We start from the raw sequence: 20113 nt of genomic DNA, 5'->3' as shown, positions 1-20113 counted from the left end.
CTCCCCCTCTGTCTTGCTCCCTGCTCCGCGCGCCTTTTGTTTTCTTTTTTTTTTTCCTTTTCCAGCGAAGCCCTTTGTCTACGAATGCTGCGCGGCAGCACGTGCAGGCTTGTCGCTTGCGATCCCTGTTGTTCGCGTTTATGCTTCCGCACCAATTTATCGCGCATATTAACCAGGGCCCTACGCTGACTCCCCCCCCCGCCCTTTTTTTTTTTTTTTTTTTTGTGCGCTGCGCAGCAGTTGTAAATGCGCGCCTTGAGAGCAGGACGCGCGACTGTGGACTTAATTGCTGCTTCCTTTGAGTGGTGCAGAATCATGACTACGCTGACGCGTTCTTAAGACCATTATTGGAAACGCTGCAGTCACAGCGCCAGTTTGAGCATTAAAGTACCTTACACAGCGCATTCACTTTGGTTCTGATTTTGATGCTCGTTGTCGGCGTAACTGGACTTCTAGGTCGTTATTTTCAATTTCGCTTTGTTTCATGTGAATGGAAAGCATTGCGAATGTAGAGTAAAATACAGAAAGAGGTCCCGAAACGGTACACTGTACGATGACAACTTTTGAATAAATGCATGAACATAAATAGATGTATTCAAGAAAGCAGCAGGAAGCACCGCTATCACTATCGACAGTGCATACCGCATTGAATCAATGCAGCATACTAGCTAAGCGTATATGTCACCGCCGTAAACTTCGATCATGGGTTTAACGTGATTAAAGAGCAATGTTTTTGAAGTAGTCTACCTCACAGTGTTTCGCTAATAATTAATGAACATTCCATGCATTTCGTAACCGCTAGAGATGGATGATGATGATTAGTGTAGTTTATTAGCCCAAGGGCCAGATGTGGCCAAAGATCGCCAACGCTAGAGATTCGCGCTTTTAAGTTTTTTACATGTAGTGTGGCGGCAGTCCGCCTTGTACGATGATTCCAATCCCACCACGCCGCGCGACTTCGGAAACGAGCGGCTTTCTTGGCGCTGTAGTTCTCCGCGATGTTCCGTTATTGTTGTTGTCGCGGGGAGGCAGGATTAGCGTAATGAAGGCTTAATTAGAACACTGAAAAGGTCAATGTTGTGCTGTAAAGTCGAATAAACGATATCAAGGGTCTGTCGGGAATTGATAGCGGATTAACACTTATCAGCACTGTGGCCAAATTAAATACTGATTAGTGTTGACCGGAATATCAATGCATTTCACCACTCACTTTGCTGACGTATTTTTCGAAACAGTTGTTAAGCACTTGATTTCTACTGAATTAGCATTACTTCATTACTGCTCTGCTTCAATTCCGCAGTTGGAGCATGCACTCCAACGTGATTAACCAAAGTTAATTAGGGACATTCATCAATTAGTTAACATCGCACTATGATTAGTCGTTTAACTATTGTTCGCCTCTTCAAGTACTTAAGTTGATGTGGAAGAATTGCACTATCTGTCACAGGCGATTTCTAATAAGTCATTGTGCGAAATAAGATCACCTGGTATTATATTGGTATATGTATACCGTGCCATCTATGTTATTTTTTCACGAGTGGTACGAAAGAAATCCCTAAATTTATGCGATCTTCGCGATTACTGTTTTAATGTGCTTTGTGTCTCCGGCTTACATTAGGTGTGCGAATAGTTAATGAAGTGCTTAGAGAAAAATTACGCATTAATATATTTAATTAAGAACTGTTAATGTAATTCATGTCAAGCCAGCCGGCCCAATAATAGCCGTTTGCTAGAAATCCTGTGCTTAGCGCTACGATCACGAAAAAATATGCTCAAATCCTGTGGAAAGAAGCGCACCGTTCTTCCAAGTATCAACACTATGAAGCAATGTACTGCTGACAAGTGTTAAACGAAATTGAACTGCCTTTTGTTGGGGATCTTGAGTGCATGTTTCTCGAAACTGGCTCCTGCATGAGTGTACATCCATAGAGCACTAACCTGCTTAAAGCTGCGATCTCATCATGTGCCCAAGTGCAATTAATTGAAATATTGTTTAGAAAATCGGTTCTGCTGCCAGGGCCCCATAGCTGCCAGTTCCTCGCGCTGCTTGTGTTTTGTCTTACGCCTTTGTATCGTTGCGTATGACGACCATCTTTATTTCACTGAAGTGAAGTCGACGGTACTTGAGTGAACCTGCTTCTTTCTTTATGCTATTAGCGCCCTCTAATCAGCGAGCACATATGCAAACTTGTGACGGTTCTCAGTGCGTGGCTTTTTGTCGGCGCCTGCGTGTATGGTTATGAGAAACAAGTACAGCATGGAGCCGGCTAGACCGGCCGCGAGACCCTTTGGACGCATTCGTGTTTGAAACCATCCGACCTGCCTATCGGAGCCGTGAGGCGTGGCTTGTGTTTCTTCTTACTTGCCTTAGCTCGAGACATATAGACGAGGGTTGGCGGTGATTTAGGCACGGCGTGTTTGTGTGGGCTGGCTTGTTTCAAGTTGTCCAGGGGCGCACGGGGCATCTATAAATATAGATATTGCGCACGAGGCGCCATTACTTTTAACGAGGGGATGCTAAGAGTCCCGTGTTCTGTGCGCCTCTTCCCGGGCCTTCACTTCGCGATAAAAGACAAGCGCTCTTGCTCCCCCATCTTGGCTGGAAGTGCTGGACGAATTAGGCACGACGCTGACTCAAGCCAGCGCGGCCAGATTCCATTTCCCAGCGTTTCATCCTTTGCTTCCCCTTGTTTTGCTGCTTCTCTCACATTTGTGGCTTTCCGTAATCGGTGCGCGATCTGGAGGGCCCGCGACGGCCCGTGTGTATATCACCACTCTTCGACCGCCCGAATGTGCATCGCATGCGCAGCCTGAGAGCGGCCAGACTATTTATTTTATACGTGAGCAGAAAGGGCATCGCGTCCCATTAATGAAAACCTCGCCTGACCATGTTTACCCAGTGAGAGCCTGTGAGATGCTTGCCTGCCCAGCGCCGCTCGCGGCGGACATTAAATGGCGGTTCCGGTTGTTATTGCTTTTTACTTATCTTCATCTGAGCGAAGTGCAATTCTCCGGGGTAATCTGTACCACGCGGCGCGACAGAGCGCAAATAAATTTTGGAAATGGGCGTGCACAGGCGCGACCCCCTGGGCACCACCCTGTAGCTGCCGCCGTTCGTGACGTCAGCAAGGCAGGTACAGCGCTTCAACAGCATTTTGCATCTCGGAGGAAGACTCTCAGGCGCCCTCATACAAAGGCGCCCACGCACACCTCCATGCAGTGTGCGCCGTATGTGTTACGCTGGTCCATTGGTTGACGCTAGGCGGCGCAGTTTTCCAACTGAGAATTTCCTTACATCGGTACGCGCATTGAAAGGAGCGCAAATGCCAATAAAATAAACGTATTTTTTCAACAAGAAGTATGGTGCCTTAAATAACAAATTTATGTATGCTGATTTGTGACCACATGAAAAATTTCAATTCTAAGAGTCTTGTGCATGTATAAAGGTATCACCGGTGAGCGTCGCCTTATCTACTCTCGCGCGACTTGTGTGCCAATAGAAAGATAGGAGTCCTTGCTGAGGGCGTAATATCGGGCTTAATTCTGTCTATTCAACTCATAATATACTATTATTTCCGCCGCAGTTTTCGTTAAACGTTTCCCACAGTTGTCGGTATCTTCTGTCAGCCATGATCCGATCCTGCCTGCGAGCGACTGGCCGATGTGGTTGTAGTTCCCTACTCTCGTCTGTGCAGTCGAGTTACAGGTCGCTGGAAATGCAAGTCGAGTTGCGACACGTTCGACAGCAGCATGGTTCTTGCATCTTTATGTGAAAGTGCGCGCCATGTCTGTGTCACTTTCCCGCAAATACGGGGAGCGCCAAGGAAAAAGAAAGCCAGGGCGGCACTGAACAAAGCCGGTCGGCCGGTTGGAGTTGCGTGTGAACGTTTCTTCCCGTGAATGCATTCGCAGACATCATGCTGCCTCTTGCGAGTGTAAATAAGCGTTTTGTGTTCCCGTCTCCACCTTCAAGGGAGTTACGGGGTTGCGGAGAAGCCAGGATGCCCGGCAAGCGCAGATGCTTTAGACTTGTCGCTGGAAAAGAGAATATTAACAAAGAAGCAAGGCACCATTGATACAGAATTGGTGCAGAAAGAATGCCTTGCCCGGCTTGCAGAGGAGTATGCGCCTCAAGGGGGGATCTTTTTCCCCATACGTACGAGGGGCGACATCCATATGAAGGACGTGATCACGTGGTGAAAAATTCACTGGCGCCTTTGTCTCTGGCCCTCTGTTCGCTGCTCTCTGCATTGTTACGAACCAGCTGCTGCTGGATGGCAGTCTATCTTATTTTTTGACCACGCTTTGTTGCTTGCCTTCTACCTATCAGCCCGGACTAAAACACACAACGACCGTCGCTGTAGAGCTCGAAGCCGTTGTTTGAATCGGGGTCCATGGTTTTTTTTTTTTTGATAGATTCTAAGGGGCTCGGAAAGGGGAGCGGTGCACTAGCGATCTCTTGCGTAATGCGCCGCGTTTATGGCGCTTTGCAGATGTGATTCTGCACTTTGTTCAAGAGGCCGATCGAAACACATAATCCCTAATCCTTATATAGAAAGAGCCCTTACCAAGGTGGGACGTAGGGCTACGTGTCTTTCTGTTTTCTTGGTCTCGGTGTGTTTGTCATTCCTTGTAAGAATGTGTCTTACATTTTTGTTACCTTATTTTCTGTGTTTACATAACCACTAAACTGGCAGGAAGCCGTTGAACGGACTCAGACCCGCCGTGGTTGCTCAGTGGCTATGGTGTTGGGCTCCTGAGCACGTGATCGCGGTATCGAATCCCGGTCACGGCGGCCGCATTTCGATGGGGGCGAAATACAAAAACACCTGTGTACTTAAATTTAGGTGCACGTTAAAGAACCCCAGGTGGTCGAAATTTCCGTAGTCCTCCACTACGGCGTGCCTCATAATCAGAGAGTGGTTTTGGCACGTAAAACCCCATATATAATTTAATTTAAATTTGAACGGACTCTCTGCGTCCATGAGCATACGCAAATCAGCGAGCATGATTCGTTATCTGTGTGGCATGGGGTAAGGTCTTAGTAAACCAAGTGTAGATACATTTTCGAAGGTGGTTCAAATAGTGTTGAGTTGTTTGCTTACCTTGTTATGCTCTACAACACACACACACACACACACACACACACACACACACACACACACACACACACACACACACACACACACACACACACACACACATATATATATATATATATATATATGTGCGTGTGTGTGTGTGTGTGTGTGTGTGTGTGTGTGTGTGTGTGTGTAATATATAATAAGGTGTTATGTACCCAAATCAGGATCTGATTATGAGGCACGCCGTAGTGGGGGACTCCGAAAATTTCGTCCACCTGGGGATCTGTAGCGTGCACCGAAATCTAAGCACACAGCCGTTTTCGCATTTCATCCCCATCGAAATGCGGCCGCTGTGGCCGGCATTCTATATATATATATATATATATATATATATATATATATATATATATATATATATATATATATATATATATTCGTTCATTGAGATAAACTCATCTGACACTAGCCTTTTTCAATAAAAGTTATTTCATTATCATCATATCTTATCGAAGTTCTATTGTTTTCATAGAGTGTCATGACGTTTCGTCTCTTTTGATACAGTCTAGGTGCGTGGCATAGAGCGGGAAATGCTTATCCTGTTCTTATGTGGTGCGAACTGGAACACGTTTCCATCCTAGAATGTTTAAGCGTCCTCTTTCTGCCTTCCTGTATCACGTGACACACGACCTTGCCGCGCCTCGGCACTTGTGGCAGCCGTCTTTGATGGAATCTGCAATAAATGCGATGCTCTGTTTTTGGTGCTGTGAGAACAGAATTGAGAACGTGACGACCTGTGCGCGCGACCAATTAATCTCCGAACCCGCACAGTGCCCAAAGCAAGAAAAATTCGATTTTATACTCGGCAATTACCCGCGCACGCTATTAAGCGCCTTTCCGTCTTCCACTAGTGATCCCTTTTTGTTCTTTTTTTGTTCTGCTTCTTCCATTCCCCCTTTTCACCGTATGCACATGTGAAATGAGGCAGCGAATGGGTGCAAAAGGTAGTCCGTGCAAAGCGCGGTCGATCGAGCGGATGGACTTTGCGAACCTTGTGTGCGGTCCCCGATCGCTTACTACAACATTTGCAAATAAAAGAAAGACAGCCGCACTTGGAAGTAAGCGAAATGCGCCAGTTTCTTGGGGAATCTTGGAATTAGGTGATTAGAGTGTCATTACAGGGCTCGTTTCGCTGTCGATCGCGCAAGCGCGGCATTTTCGCAAGAAATTAAAGAATTCGCCCCATGATAATTAAAGGGGGTAACTTTTAAACACCAAAGGTTGTTACTTCTTTATTATTATTTTTTGTACAAATGCCGACATCGACATTCTGGTTCATAAGACTTTTGTGGAATTATATTTATCGTGGAATTTTCTTCTGTTCTATATGGCGTCTAACGCAACAAATACGCGCACGCATTCAGCTGGAAGTGGCCACGACTTTTGGTGACACATAGCTTGATGTTCCAGCTTTCTACTTTTGCCTAACCCTTTATACTATAGTTAAGGGTCGAGCAAAATGTGTCGTTTTGAAGCTTTATGGTATTAAAGCGACATATGGCGTTCACATTTTTCAAAGCTGAACGCTATATTCGGTGAGAACAAAAGCGTAGAAATATATGTTCCTCCCACCCTTTCTTATGTATATGAGGACGTTCTACGTTCGACGGGGCCAAGTGGAAAAGGACGAACACTTTTGTTCATTATCATATAGACGATGTCACCATACATCCTGATGTTATGAATGATGCCATGAGAAACGTTCAATTTGTCGCTTAATTTACGCCTTACCTGTTTTATGCTAGCTGAGTATTGCCTGGTGTTATGTCACTTGTGCCTAAAGCCTGAAATGGGCGGACCTATATTACGATAGTGCCACTCATGCGTTCTTTCTTCTTTTCTTGTCTTTTGCAGAACTGCTGCATCGTCATGACGTAACTGAGCCATGGAAGCCCCCCAGCGTAGCATGGACACGGGCCAGCAGCCTGCTGTAGTGGCCAGCATGACTCCCGAAGACTGTCCAGCGTCCGGCGCTGAGCGTGGTGACAAGTCGGCCGACGGTGGAAGTCCCCCGAGCCAGCAGTTTAAAGAAGATCCGGCCGACGCGTCGGACCAGAGCTCTTCCCTCAGCGATGTGGAAACATTCAACGGCAAGATTGTGTACAACCCGGACGGATCGGCTTTCATCATCGAAACTGCGACCGCGGGGGACTCAGACGGTGTCAGCGACGAAGACTGCAGCTTGGACCTCCCCCACCAAGAAGGCAGCATTGTCGACGGGCCAGGTGTCACGCCGCCTCCGATCATTCCGCAAGTGGTCAACGCGTTCCATATTTCGCGCAATCCCGCCCTCTATAGTGCTCTCTATGGCCAAGCATATAGTCTCTTGCAAGAAAAGAAGAAAGTTCCTGAAGTCCCTATTATGCACAGCTATCGCGTCTTTTCGGTGCGGGACCAGAAGAATAAGGACGATAAAGGAGCCACAGAAGATGGCATGGACGGTGCAGCCGACGAGAAGAAAGCCCCACGGCCGCCGGGCTGGAGTACTCTTTTGAACACGAACCTCCCGCTCATGGAACATCCGTCGGTGCCCATCAAGCCTATTCTTATGTGCTTTATCTGCAAGCTGTCTTTCGGTTTTACTAAGTCATTTGTAGGCCACGCGATTGGCGAGCATGGTATCACGTTGACGGACGAGGAACGCCACATGATGAACCAGAAGAATATTTCGGCCATCATTCAGGGGGTGGGAAAGGACAAAGAGCCCCTGCTGTCTTTTCTCGAGCCCCTTCCCGCACAAGGCGCCGGCGGCCCGTGCGGCAGCGGAAAGTTTCAAGCCAAGAACCCGATCGCCAGTAGCTCGTCTTCAAGTTCATTGGCGCCAGCGGAGGCAGGCGTCGGCCCGCTTCTTAGCGTGAACACTAATGGCCCCGAGACTCCGTCGGCCCAAGAAGCTCGCAAAAGTCCTCAAGCACCTGTGCTGACGCCGCCCAGCTCTTCGAACGCCAGTCATCGACCAGACGAAACGTTGGCGCCAGAGCTTGAGGACTTGGCGAATATTGAAAAAATAGCCAAGGCGGCGGCAGCTGCCGCTGCAGTCGTTGAGAACCCTCCTGTAGCGGCAGCAACCGCAGAAAAGGTGACACCTGTGCCCCTGCCGACCAGCACTGAACCACCACCGCGAATTTCGCCGCCGTCAGCTGAGCGACCAATGAGCGCGGGCAGCTCGTCCTCTCCGGGTGTGTCGCCCAAGCTTCTGCCACAACCACCGTTTCTGAATGCCTGCGCTTCACCAGTGATGGCCTGCCCACAACACCCTGATGGCAAGACCAATGGCGTGGAATGTCCTAAGTGCGACACGGTCCTTGGATCATCGCGTTCCCTCGGTGGCCATATGACAATGATGCACTCCCGTAATTCTTGCAAGACACTTAAGTGTCCCAAGTGCAACTGGCACTACAAGTACCAAGAAACACTCGAGATCCATATGAAAGAGAAACATCCCGAGAACGAACTGAACTGCATCTACTGCTTGACCAGCCAACCGCACCCGCGGCTAGCTCGAGGCGAAACATACACATGCGGCTACAAACCATACCGCTGCGAGGTCTGCAATTACTCGACGACCACCAAGGGCAACCTGAGCATCCACATGCAGTCCGACAAGCACATCAACAACATTCAGGAGCTCCAGAACGGCAACTTGCAGGCCACACCCGAGCAGCTCCTCCAGCAGCAGCAGCCGCCGCAGCAGCAGCAGCCTCCGGCGCTTCCGGAGGCCGTCAAGAAGCCCGGGCCAGCGGCCAAACCCAAGGCGACGTGGCGGTGCGACGTGTGCAACTACGAGACGAACGTGGCGCGGAACCTGCGCATCCACATGACCAGCGAGAAGCACACGCACAACATGATGGTCCTGCAGCAGAACGTTAAGCACATGCAACAGCTGAGCGCTCTGCAGCAGGCCCAGGCCCTGGACCCGCTGTTCCAGTTCCACCCGGGCCTCTTGCTGCCCTGCGACGGCCAGCTGCAACCGGAGGCGGCGCTCGCGGACATGGCTTACAACCATGCCTTGCTCATGATGGCCTCCCAGCAGCACCAGCAGCAGCAAGCCCTGGCCGCGGCCGCCGCGGGCTCGCCGCTCGCCTCGCCTACAATGGATATGGAGCACCCGGACCCGACGCTGCGCCTAGAGCTCTCGACCGACGACACGTCGCAGCTGTTCCAATGCTGTGTCTGCGGTTTGTTTTCAGTGGACTCGGTGGAAGCCCTCGGGGCCCACTTCCAACAGGACCGCACGCGGCAGCGCGAAGACGAAGTCCTCATGGCGGTGGCCGGCAGCTACGTCTGCAAACTATGTTCCTACAAGACCAACCTGAGGGCCAACTTCCAGCTCCACTGCAAAACGGACAAGCACCTGCAGAGGCTGCAGCACGTGAACCATATAAAGGAGGGCGGCCCGCGCAACGACTGGAAGCTCAAGTACGTCAACGTCAGCAACCCCGTCCAGGTGCGCTGCAATGCGTGCGACTACTACACCAATTCGGTGCACAAGCTCCAGCTGCACGCGGCCAGCGCCAGGCACGACCTGGTGGCCAGGCTCTTTCTCTTCCTCGTGGCAGCCGAGACGAACCTGCGCGGCGACGTGGCGCGCCACTACCAGTGCACGGCCTGCGGCTTTCACTCGCGAACCCGCAGCGGCCTCTTGGGGCACGCGCACTCGCTGCGCCACTTGCAGCAGACGCGTGCCAAGGACGAGAGCTCGGTCGGCGAATCCTGGAAGGACATCTTCCTCGTCAAGGAGTACGCGGGCAATGAGCATGTCAGCTTCGACGTCGACGTCGGTGAGTTGTTGAATCGGCGGCTTTAGTGTGTTGCCCATGTGGGTAGTAATCAGCGTGTGCTCCTGAGATCGAAGAAAAACGAGTAGCGCAAAATTAAGCTCTGATTCTGTCAAAAATTTGTTTTTGCACTTTGTTACTTGCCGCCAACCTTAGCATTAGCGAAAGTGATTCTCATGAACGTAGTTCTAGGCGCAGTCTTCACAGTCAGCAACGACTTGGCCAAAGTTTTAGTCAAACATGTTGGTGGCCCTGTCACACGGAACAGCTATTATGATACGTGTGCTCGTCTGGCCTACTGTCAATTTTTCGACAACAGCTAGTATGCGCTCCTAATGGGTCTGGATTTATCAGCCCTCGTCGGCGTCTCTAGTAGTAACCCGTTCAATACATATTGCTTCCTACATGTATATGTAACGTTTACGGAGAGCTCACCAGCACTGCTGGTGAGCGCTCTATCTTCACGTGCACTATGTGTCACTAACAATCCCCTTTAGTCATTTGAATGCATACTTAAATATACCGTGCTACATTTTCCTGAATGCGAACAGTAATTGCTAAGAAGTTACAAAAGCAGGAGATGCGCCTGAGCGGACTATCAGTGGTACCACACACGCTTCGACATTCCTTCGACTGAGGGAAGTCTTAGCCGATAAGAGCACGCTGTTTGCAGGTAATGTTGACCAGTTTGTCATATTGCTCAGCGTAAGGCGTGGCAGTTCATCTAATAACTTTGTTAGGGAAGCGCTACATAGAAATGCAGTATTGCAGTATTGAAGCATTCCAGTATAATATGGAACTAAACTGTAGTAAGTTTGTGGGCGAAGCTCGATACTTTTGGGACTGGAGTACGCGGAGCGAACTTTCAAGATTAACTGTGTGACAAAAAAGAAGTGGCGGCCCAACACTGGGTGTTCGCTAGCTTGCGCTTCATGGAGCGAAAAAGAGGCTGTTGGGCGCGTTCGCTGCATTTCATTGAATGTGACCGGAAAAAATAATACTTTGGTAACATAGCGATTTGTGCTATTATTTCTGTTTGATAATTGCCAAAATTGCTTTAAAACATTTTGGGCGTTTAAGCTTGCTGTTCTTTTCATTGCTTACTCAACACTTGGGAAAATGTTCCAAAAGCGAGGGGAACTCATGCTTCAAAGTGTTGTTTTCACTGGCTTTACTCAACAACAAAGTATAACAAAAACATAGACGTTTCGCCACCTATGCGGGTGGCATCGTCAGTACACAATGGCAACAAATGAGAAATACATCCTATTTATCTATGAAAGTGCCGTAAACATCCGGCAGGGGGCCACGGTTAGAGTTACATGAAGATTGATTACAACACTTGGGCTATGATGTAGCGTACAGTAAAACACAGCAGTATAATATTTGGTTTCCCCACACAAACGGTTTCTTTTCTGATATTTGTACTCCACACAAAGAAGGGGCTGCTTTTTTCGCTGTCATCGGCTGCCGCCTCAATCCGCCAGCCGAAGAAACCAAGCGCTACCAACATTAACGGCTGGCTAGAGCCGGCGCTGACTTTTATCATTCCCGTGTCTGGCAAAAGTAGTGAAATGTGCTTTTTTGTGACGTTTTCTGAACTCGTAGGGGGGGGGGGGGGGGGGGCTCTTCAAAAATGCCAGCGGGAATCGCACCCGCGTTATACGGGCGGCCAGTGGAAATTGTAATACTAGACTAGCAAGACAGCAAGTGCGTACGCTTTCCAGATGTGCATTCATCAATTTGTCCTTCCCAGCGTAGGGCCAGATTTCTGAATTTTAAGTCGTATTTGTCATTCATCTCAGACAAAGTATGCACAAAGTGCCTTTGTTAGCAAAACTGCGGACGATCGCCGTTATGATAGTTAAGAGCATTAGTGCATCTCGGATCTCGCGAAGGCTTGCTACGGTACACAAATCAATAATTCGGAATTGCCAGTTGGCTATAGGTAGTGTTTGAATTGCGTGCGCAACATTGCCGCATCTTTTTCTTTTACGCGTTTGTGCAAACAGGCACCGTTTCTAGGTACCGCAGATTCACGGGAACGCTTCACACTGTATCTGACGAAGCGTGTTTATAGGTGGTGTTAAGGAATTTCCGTACGTATGTTCTCGAAGGCAGTTTGCCATTGCAGGCAAATAGACTGGAAAAGTAGACATGACATTTAAAGTAATTGTACATGCTCATTGGCTCCCGGCGGTGGCATTCGCCAATCGGAAATGTCTGTCCAACCCAGATCGATGGTTGGCGTTGAGTGGGCGCTGCCGGACGAAGTTCGTTGCTTGGATGCCGGTTGTTCGCTCCGTGCACTCCGCGCTACACTGAGCCCGGTGATTATGGTACTAAACGTAAGAGCCACCAGTGAGGTTAACTTGTTTGTATCTTTCATGAAATGTAGGTTTGTACAGGATGTTCAGCAGTTAAGTCTTACTGCATGTGTTTTTTTTTGTGTGTTTTGCAGAGAACAAAGGTACGGAAGCAATGGAAGTGGACCTACCACCCCCAGTTTTGCCTGTGGAAGATAGAGAAGCAGCTAACAAGTCAGGAGGTCCGTCAAGTCCAGGTTCAATGCTAAAGCAAGCCTTACTCGAAAACGCCGCCAAAGCCGAAGCTGCTGCGAGTTCTCATCGCTCCGAGGAAGAGAAAGCCAGCGAGGGACACAAATGCAAATTGTGCAACTTCACTGCCAAGAGCCAGACGCTGCTACACGCGCACGTATCATCTCAGCATTCCTCCCAACATCATGCTCAGCAACAGCCTAAGTCGGTGCAGTGTCCGCTCTGCCAGGAGCAATTCAAAGCATTGAACAAAATTGAGTCACATCTCGTGGAGATACACAACGTAACATCTGAAGGAATGCAACGACTTCTCGCTCTTGTCGACACATCTGTTTGGGCATCAACCGCAACGGCAGTGAAACAGGGAAAGCACCCAAACACAAAGCATAACGCATTACCAACATCCAATGAGGATTCTGACAGTGCTGATGCTGACTGCCAAGCGACTGATTCGGAAAACAAGGATAAAATGTCGTTTGACGACTGCTTGTCGATTGAAGACCTCACGTGTGGCGCCTGCGGTAAAAGTTTCAGCATTCTGGAGGAGCTGTTCAGCCACCAGACCGAGACAGGCCACTTGGAACTGAAGCAGACTCCTCGAGGTCCTGGCTATCTGTGTTGGAAGAAAGCGTGCAATCAGTATTTCATGACACCGCAAGCGGTACAGGTTCATTTCAAGGAAATTCACTCACGGCGATCACAACAGCAGCAGCTTCAGCATCAACTGGCTGTTTCTGAGCGGCACGTGTACAAGTACAGATGTAATCAATGTAGTTTGGCCTTCAAGACGCTGGAGAAGTTACAGCTCCACTCCCAGTACCATGTCATTCGAGCGGCCACGCAATGCGTGCTGTGCGGGAGAAGCTTCCGCTCTGTCGCTGCGCTCCAGAAACATGTGGAGACGTCGCACATAGATATGACGCCGGAAGAACTGGAGCAGTACAAGACCAGCCTAGTTAACAACCCTTTGCTCACGAGTGGCGGCGGCGCGGTATTAGATCCGCAGACGACGGAATTACTAAAGAAAGAAAGCAACCGTGAAGAAGACGCACCGCTGGACGAGGAAATGGACACTGATGATGGAGTTCAAATAAACGAAAACGACGGCAGCGTTGAACCTATGGACACGAGTGTACAAGGTCTTGGCGAAGGAGGTACCTTGAAGGAACAATTCTTTGAAGATTACATTAACAGTCAAGCCATTGCTGAAGACAGCTACAATGATCCTGCTAGAAAGTACAAGTGTCACCGATGTAAAGTTGCATTCACTCGCCAAAGCTATCTAACAAGTCACAACAAGACATTGCTTCACCGAAAAGGGGAAAAACTAAGCTACCCTATGGAAAAGTATTTGGACCCTAACCGACCCTATAAATGCGACATCTGCAAAGAGTCTTTTACTCAGAAGAACATCCTTTTAGTGCATTATAATTCCGTGTCTCACTTGCACAAGTTGAAGCTGAGTCTGAAAGATGGGAGTAGTCCAGCTCCAACTTTGTTGCCAAGCTCTGCTAACATTACACCACTAACAGTTGCGCCAAGTAATTGCAGTAACAGCGTGACATCTCAGACAGCCAACGCTCCACCTCAGTCACCAACGTTGTCTCAAGTGATGGCACACTCTCCTACGAATAACAACAACAACGACTCAGAGAAGAAGCCATTCAAATGCAACATTTGCAAGGTAGCTTACACTCAAGGCTCCACTTTGGACATTCACATGAGATCTGTGCTTCATCAAACCAGAGCATCGAAACTACATGAACTCGCCATGACAGGTCAAGTCGATTTAAGCTCGCCTCTTATAGAAAAGCCAGAATCTGGAGTCGCTGTTCAGTCTGATTCACCGCAACCCTCCCAACAAAAATGTTTGTCCGACATGCTGTCTGCAAGTAAGCCTCCACAACAAGCGCCAGAACTTCCGCAGAAGAACCCCGAATTATCGTCACAAAATCTGTCCCACGGGCACTCAGCGCCTTCAACTCCAGTGCCTGCTAGCACATCTACGACACCGACTTCACAGGACCATTCAGAAGGCGGCTGTTTGCACCACGTCATCACGTCGAATGTCTCGCACCTTGGTCAACAGCCAGTGTTACTCTCATCACAAATAACATCTACACAGGGAATGGTGACATGTAACCGCTGCAGTGCAATTTTAATGTCACAGGAAGCACTCGTTCAACATCAGCAGTTGTATTGTGTCGCTACGTCAGTAGCCCAGTCTACGTCCCCTTTGGTGGTCACGCAGAAACATCAAGTACACAGCCATCATCATCAGCACCATACATCTCAACAAATGATGCCGGAGAATCAGTTGAACAATCCTCAGCTTCAGGCTGCTGCCACAGCGACGCAACAATTACTTCGTTTGAGGTCACCATACCCGCGGTCCAAGCCTCCTATGTACAAACATCTTCTAGAAGGCTTCGGCTTCGACGTTGTAATGCAATTCAATGAATTTAACCAGAAGCGCATGAGAAGGGACGCCGAAAAGCGGGAGCAAATTCTTCAACAGCAGCAGCAGCAACAGCAGCAGCCTAAGGAAGAATCGGACAAACCTACATCTCCGAACGTGGAAGCTGTACAAGTGAAGAAAGAAGCTGAAGAGGTTGAACCAGAGAAAGAGAACACAATGCCAGAAATCAATCGTTCGGTGTGCAACCTCTGCCAGAAGGAGTTTTCCAGTATCTGGGTGCTGAAGGCTCACAGGGAAGAAGTCCATCATGACATAGTGCCCCTAGACTTCGTGTCCAGGCTTGCAGACGACTTCCGGACGGAGTACGACAAGAAGAATGCGTCGCAGGTTCCCACGGAGGAGGGTATGCTGGACCTTGCAAGCAGCCAGGCCGCAGGCGGCCAGGCCGATGGGGCTTCGCCGGGTGCAGCCGTGGGCGTCTCGACGGTGGGTGTGGGAGGCAACGGTGGCAGCAATGGTGCTGGAGGCGGTAGCGGTAACACCAACAGCAGCGGAAACAATGCTCCAGGCCACTCTCCGCAGCTCCCAACACCTGCCTCGGCAACACCACCGGTATCACTGTCGGTGGCCCCGCAAGCGAGCCAGCAGCAGCCAGTGTCCGAAGCGTCCACTGTGACGGCCAACCAGATGGCAGCTCAACTACAATTCAATCAGCTGCTCATGAGCATGGGCTTAGGCATGGGGCTACCGATGGGAATGAACATGCCCTTTGCAGCAGCCATGAACATGCATCCGCCGCTGATTCCTGTGGTCATGCCACCTCATATGGATCCACTCATAACGTCCGCCTTCAACCACCCCATGATGCCAGGAGCCATGGATCCTAGCTTTTTTGCTGCCCAACAAAAGCTGCTCCAGCAACAACATCAGCAAATGGCGCAGGCACAGCAGCAAGCTCAACAGCAAAAGCGGGCCCGTACTCGTATCAGCGATGAACAGCTGCGCATCTTGCGGGCCTACTTCGACATCAACAACTCTCCAACCGAGGAGCAACTGATGGAGATGTCCGAGAAGTCTGGCCTGCCTCTCAAGGTCATCAAGCACTGGTTCCGCAATACCCTCTTCAAGGAGCGCCAGCGTAACAAGGACTCGCCGTACAACTTCAACAACCCTCCGTCTACATACCTTAACCTCGAAGAGTACGAGAAGACGGGTGAGGCCAAGGTGATCGCGCTGTCCGAGAAGAACAACAACGCTGACGACGGCAGCATCTCTACTGTAAAGCCGGTGCATCCGTCCACTGCCAGTAAGGAGGCACCCACATCATCAACGAAGACGACAACACCGTCTGAGGCTCCCCTCAAGAAGGATGCCATCAAAGAGGAGGCGCGCATTGAGGCTGCCAGCACGGATACGCAAGATAGTGTCGCATCTTCTAACGTGACACAAAACGGGGAGGGCGTCCTTTTAACACCCAAGGTGGAGGCGCCTGCTTTGCAACCGCAGCACAACAGCGGTGGCAGCAGCAGCAGCAGCAGCGGCGGCAAGTCCGAGTTCCTGAGCTCCCTGACGTCTCGGCTGTCCGTAGATCCGCCACTAGACATGACGTCTCCGGTGCATCATGGCTTCTTGCTGAGCACGCCGCCGCCACCCCTGCTGGAGCGGTCCTCGAGCACGACGCCTACGCCGATGACGTCGACGCCTTCGGCCGGATCTTCCGGGAAGCGGGCCAACCGGACCAGGTTCACAGACTATCAGATAAAGGTGCTTCAGGAGTTCTTTGAGACGAACGCCTACCCCAAGGACGACGACCTCGAGTACCTATCCAAGCTTTTGAACTTGAGTCCGCGCGTCATCGTCGTCTGGTTCCAGAATGCCCGTCAGAAGGCCCGAAAAGTGTACGAGAACCAGCCGCCTTCAGCACCGGAGGATGACGGCTCGGGGAGGTTTCAGAGGACGCCAGGACTCAACTACCAATGCAAAAAGTGTTTACAAGTGTTTCAGCGTTACTATGAGCTTATCAAGCACCAGAAGACTTCCTGCTTCAAGGACGAAAACCCACTGGCGGTTCAGCTCAAGGCTGCTGCTACTGGCAGTGGTACTGGAACTGGCAGCAGTGGTGGTGGTGGCAGTGGTGACGATCGAAGCATGGTCAGCGCCTCGAACCCTTCATCTCCAAGGACTCCAGAGCCGCAGTGCAAAAGTCCGCAGAACGGCTCTTACCGATGTGACAAGTGTAGTCTGGTGTTTCCGCGGTTCGACCTGTGGCGTGAGCATCAAATTGTGCACATAATGAACCCTAATTTGTTCCCGAACTATCCACCAAATTCTTCGTTTGGCATTCTGCAGTACGAGGGACAACAGCAGCAGCAGCTTGCTCTTCAGTCGCCGCCGCCGCAACAGCAGCAGCCGTGGAAGCGTAAGCTAGAAGAAGACCAGCCACAGCAGCTACAGCAGCAAGACAAGGACCTGGCAGGCGACCCACCACGCGACAAGCGACTCCGGACCACTATCTTGCCGGAGCAACTTGACTATCTTTACCAAAAGTACCAGATGGAAAGCAACCCGAGCCGCAAGATGCTCGAGAACATTGCGCGTGATGTGGGCCTCAAGAAGCGTGTCGTGCAGGTGTGGTTCCAAAATACGCGGGCGCGGGAACGTAAAGGCCAGTTCAGGGCGCACCAGCAAGTAATCCACAAGCGGTGCCCTTTCTGCCGCGCTCTGTTCAAGGCTAGGTCGGCGCTGGAGTCCCACTTAGCGACTCGGCACGCAGACCTGTACAGCAAGGGCGAGCTTAATATTGACTCGTTCCCAGATGGTGACGCGGACTCCAACCCAGGAACACCGACCAGCAGCGCTTCCGAGGAAAGCAAAGCCATCTCGCCCTCTGCGGGTTCGGATCTGGTCCACAGCACCATGAAGAAGTACTATGAAGACTCTCTCAAGAAGTACCTGGACGAGATGACCGGAGCGCCGACAGACCTCAGTGTCAAGCCCAAGGCGAACAAGGCAGATGTTAGTGGCGGCGAGGCCCCCCTAGACCTGAGCAAGCCGTTCCGCCTGGACTCGGATAGGTCCGGTGACCACTTGTCGGTCAGCGAGAAGAGCATGGACCTGCGGATCGGCGTCTCCGACGACGCGCGCTCCGAGACCCACTCCGAGTCCACAGATAATATGGACGGCGACGATTCGTTCTTCGAGTCCAACCCCACGTCGCCTCTAGGGCTTCACGGTGCAGGGGGGCAGCAACCGTCACGCCCAGTCTCGGGCTCTGGAAAGAGGTTCCGCACCCAGATGACCACCGTCCAGCTGAAGGTGATGAAGTCCATCTTTGCCGACTACAAGACACCCTCCATGGCCGAATGTGAAATGCTGGGCCGAGAAATCGGACTGCCCAAGCGGGTCGTCCAAGTGTGGTTCCAGAACGCCCGCGCCAAAGAGAAAAAGTCCAAGCTTGCCTTCGCCAAGACCTTTGGCCAAGAAATCGAGCCTCCGAAGCCTCCGGAGGAGTGCTCGCTGTGTTCAGTCAAGTATAACCACCAGTTCAGCAACACCTCGATGCAGGACCACCTTTTCTCCAAGCGGCACATTGACGCACTGCGCAACCACATCGACAACATCAAGAAGATGACCGACGACGGCGCTCCTGAACGCTCCGCTGACGCCGACAAGGCACCCAGCCTGGTGCAGCAGCTGCAGATGCTGGGCCAGGGGCTTCCGGCCAGCTTCGCGCTGCCGTCTCCCAAGGAGGACGCCAAGAAGGGCGACGAGCCTAAGAAGGACGACGCACCGCCGCCGCCGCCGCCCGACTCCCTGGCGCCGTACCTTTACGCGGCCGGCCTGCCGGGATACTACCCGACCACGGCTGGCGTGCCCAGCGCCTTCATCCACCCCACCTTGTTCTCAGGTAGGAACAAGCTATGATCCGGCCAACCCCTTCCCCGCTATTTATCCGCATCGTATTTATTCGCCCGCTCGCCGGAGCCCCTCCCCCCCACCAGTTCCTAGAAGTAGTAGAAACCCGGGTCATGGCTCTCTGCCTGTAGATAGACGTCCCCTGGCGCCTCATTCACTGTCTTATGCGACGAACTCTGAGGGACGCTGTCTGTTAATCGCTGGCGATGAGGAAGAGAAATGTGTGCGTGACGCTGACAAAAGTTTTGTCGTCCTTCCTTTGTTACTGTTGTACGTCTTGTGATTCACAACGAGTGCATTTATAATTATTACAAGATGTCTATCTTGGGTTGCGTTTTTGTGTATAAGTGATTTTGCAAGTATAAATATATAAATACTGTTCCTCTGCTTATTGCTACGTTTTTCTTTACTGAACGTCTGTTTTCGTCATTTACCCATATTACGCGGTACATGCATTGTTCGGACTATCGTGATTATTTTAACATTATTCGTTAAGCGCGGCGTTGGTCTGTACAGTATCGTTGATGACCAGGTTAAAATGTCAAACAACTCTCATTTCCTTCCTCTGGTGGTCGTGTGATCCAATGAGTCAACAGCCTTGTTGGTATTCCTTTTTAAATTTTTTTTCTGTATGGTGCTTGTCTGAGAGACGACTAAGTAATGTTTGATATGTACGGTCGTCTCACTAAATTGTGTTCTTTGTTTTAAACAACTTGGTTTCAAAAGGTGACAGAGTAGTGCATTTAAGTACCAAAGTAAGAATGTTCAAGTATGCATTTTGTTTAGTTGTCATCCTTTACTGCCCCTACTTTTTTATCTTTTTTTGTGTGTATGTTGTGTTTGGACTGCCTGTACATGACAGATTCATTTGCCTTGTTCATTTACGTTCAGTAGAGTGTTCTTTTTTTTCTGTTCTTCCTTTGGCATTTGTATGTGTCTTGACACTGTTTAGTATGGACTACTCTCTTTGTGTTATGCTCTAGGAATTGTATACCAAAATCATTCCTTCCCCAAAGATGACTATGCTAGTTTCCCGCCCTGTCCCGTCCCCTTTATTATCTTATGTTTGTGTTGCCGGTAGTGACCTTATTCTGTTTTGTACATATATATAAATAAATAATTATATAGTGCAAGTGATCCAGGAGTAAAGTGTGTTTCTGTGAAAATTTGCTTGTAAGAAAAGCAAAATAAAGTGTTCTTTTGTTTTTTTTTACATTACACTTGCCTTTGTTTCGTTAATTCTGTTATTACTGTTTGGTTTTGTTATATACTTTCCGTTCTAGTGCTTGACAAACCGGACGA

General features: G+C 50.0%; 1 protein-coding gene across 6 annotated transcripts in view; it reads left to right on the top strand.

Moving 5' to 3' along the window:
- zfh2 (Zn finger homeodomain 2) overlaps positions 1–20029 on the top strand; it is a 343365-nt gene extending 323336 nt beyond the window's left edge. For all 6 annotated transcript variants that reach the window (XM_065426701.2, XM_065426703.2, XM_065426702.2 and 3 more), the window contains 2 exons: positions 6996–9922; positions 12381–20029. In XM_065426701.2, the coding sequence (XP_065282773.1) occupies positions 7027–9922; positions 12381–18820 (9336 nt within the window). In that variant the 5' untranslated portion in view covers positions 6996–7026 and the 3' untranslated portion in view covers positions 18821–20029. The remainder of the gene's footprint in view (positions 1–6995; positions 9923–12380) is intronic.
- Positions 20030–20113: the final 84 nt, after the last annotated feature.

Source organism: Dermacentor albipictus, chromosome 1, assembly GCF_038994185.2.
Source record: "Dermacentor albipictus isolate Rhodes 1998 colony chromosome 1, USDA_Dalb.pri_finalv2, whole genome shotgun sequence".
Lineage (NCBI taxonomy): Eukaryota > Metazoa > Arthropoda > Arachnida > Ixodida > Ixodidae > Dermacentor > Dermacentor albipictus.
This window is presented reverse-complemented; position numbering and strand designations above follow the sequence as displayed.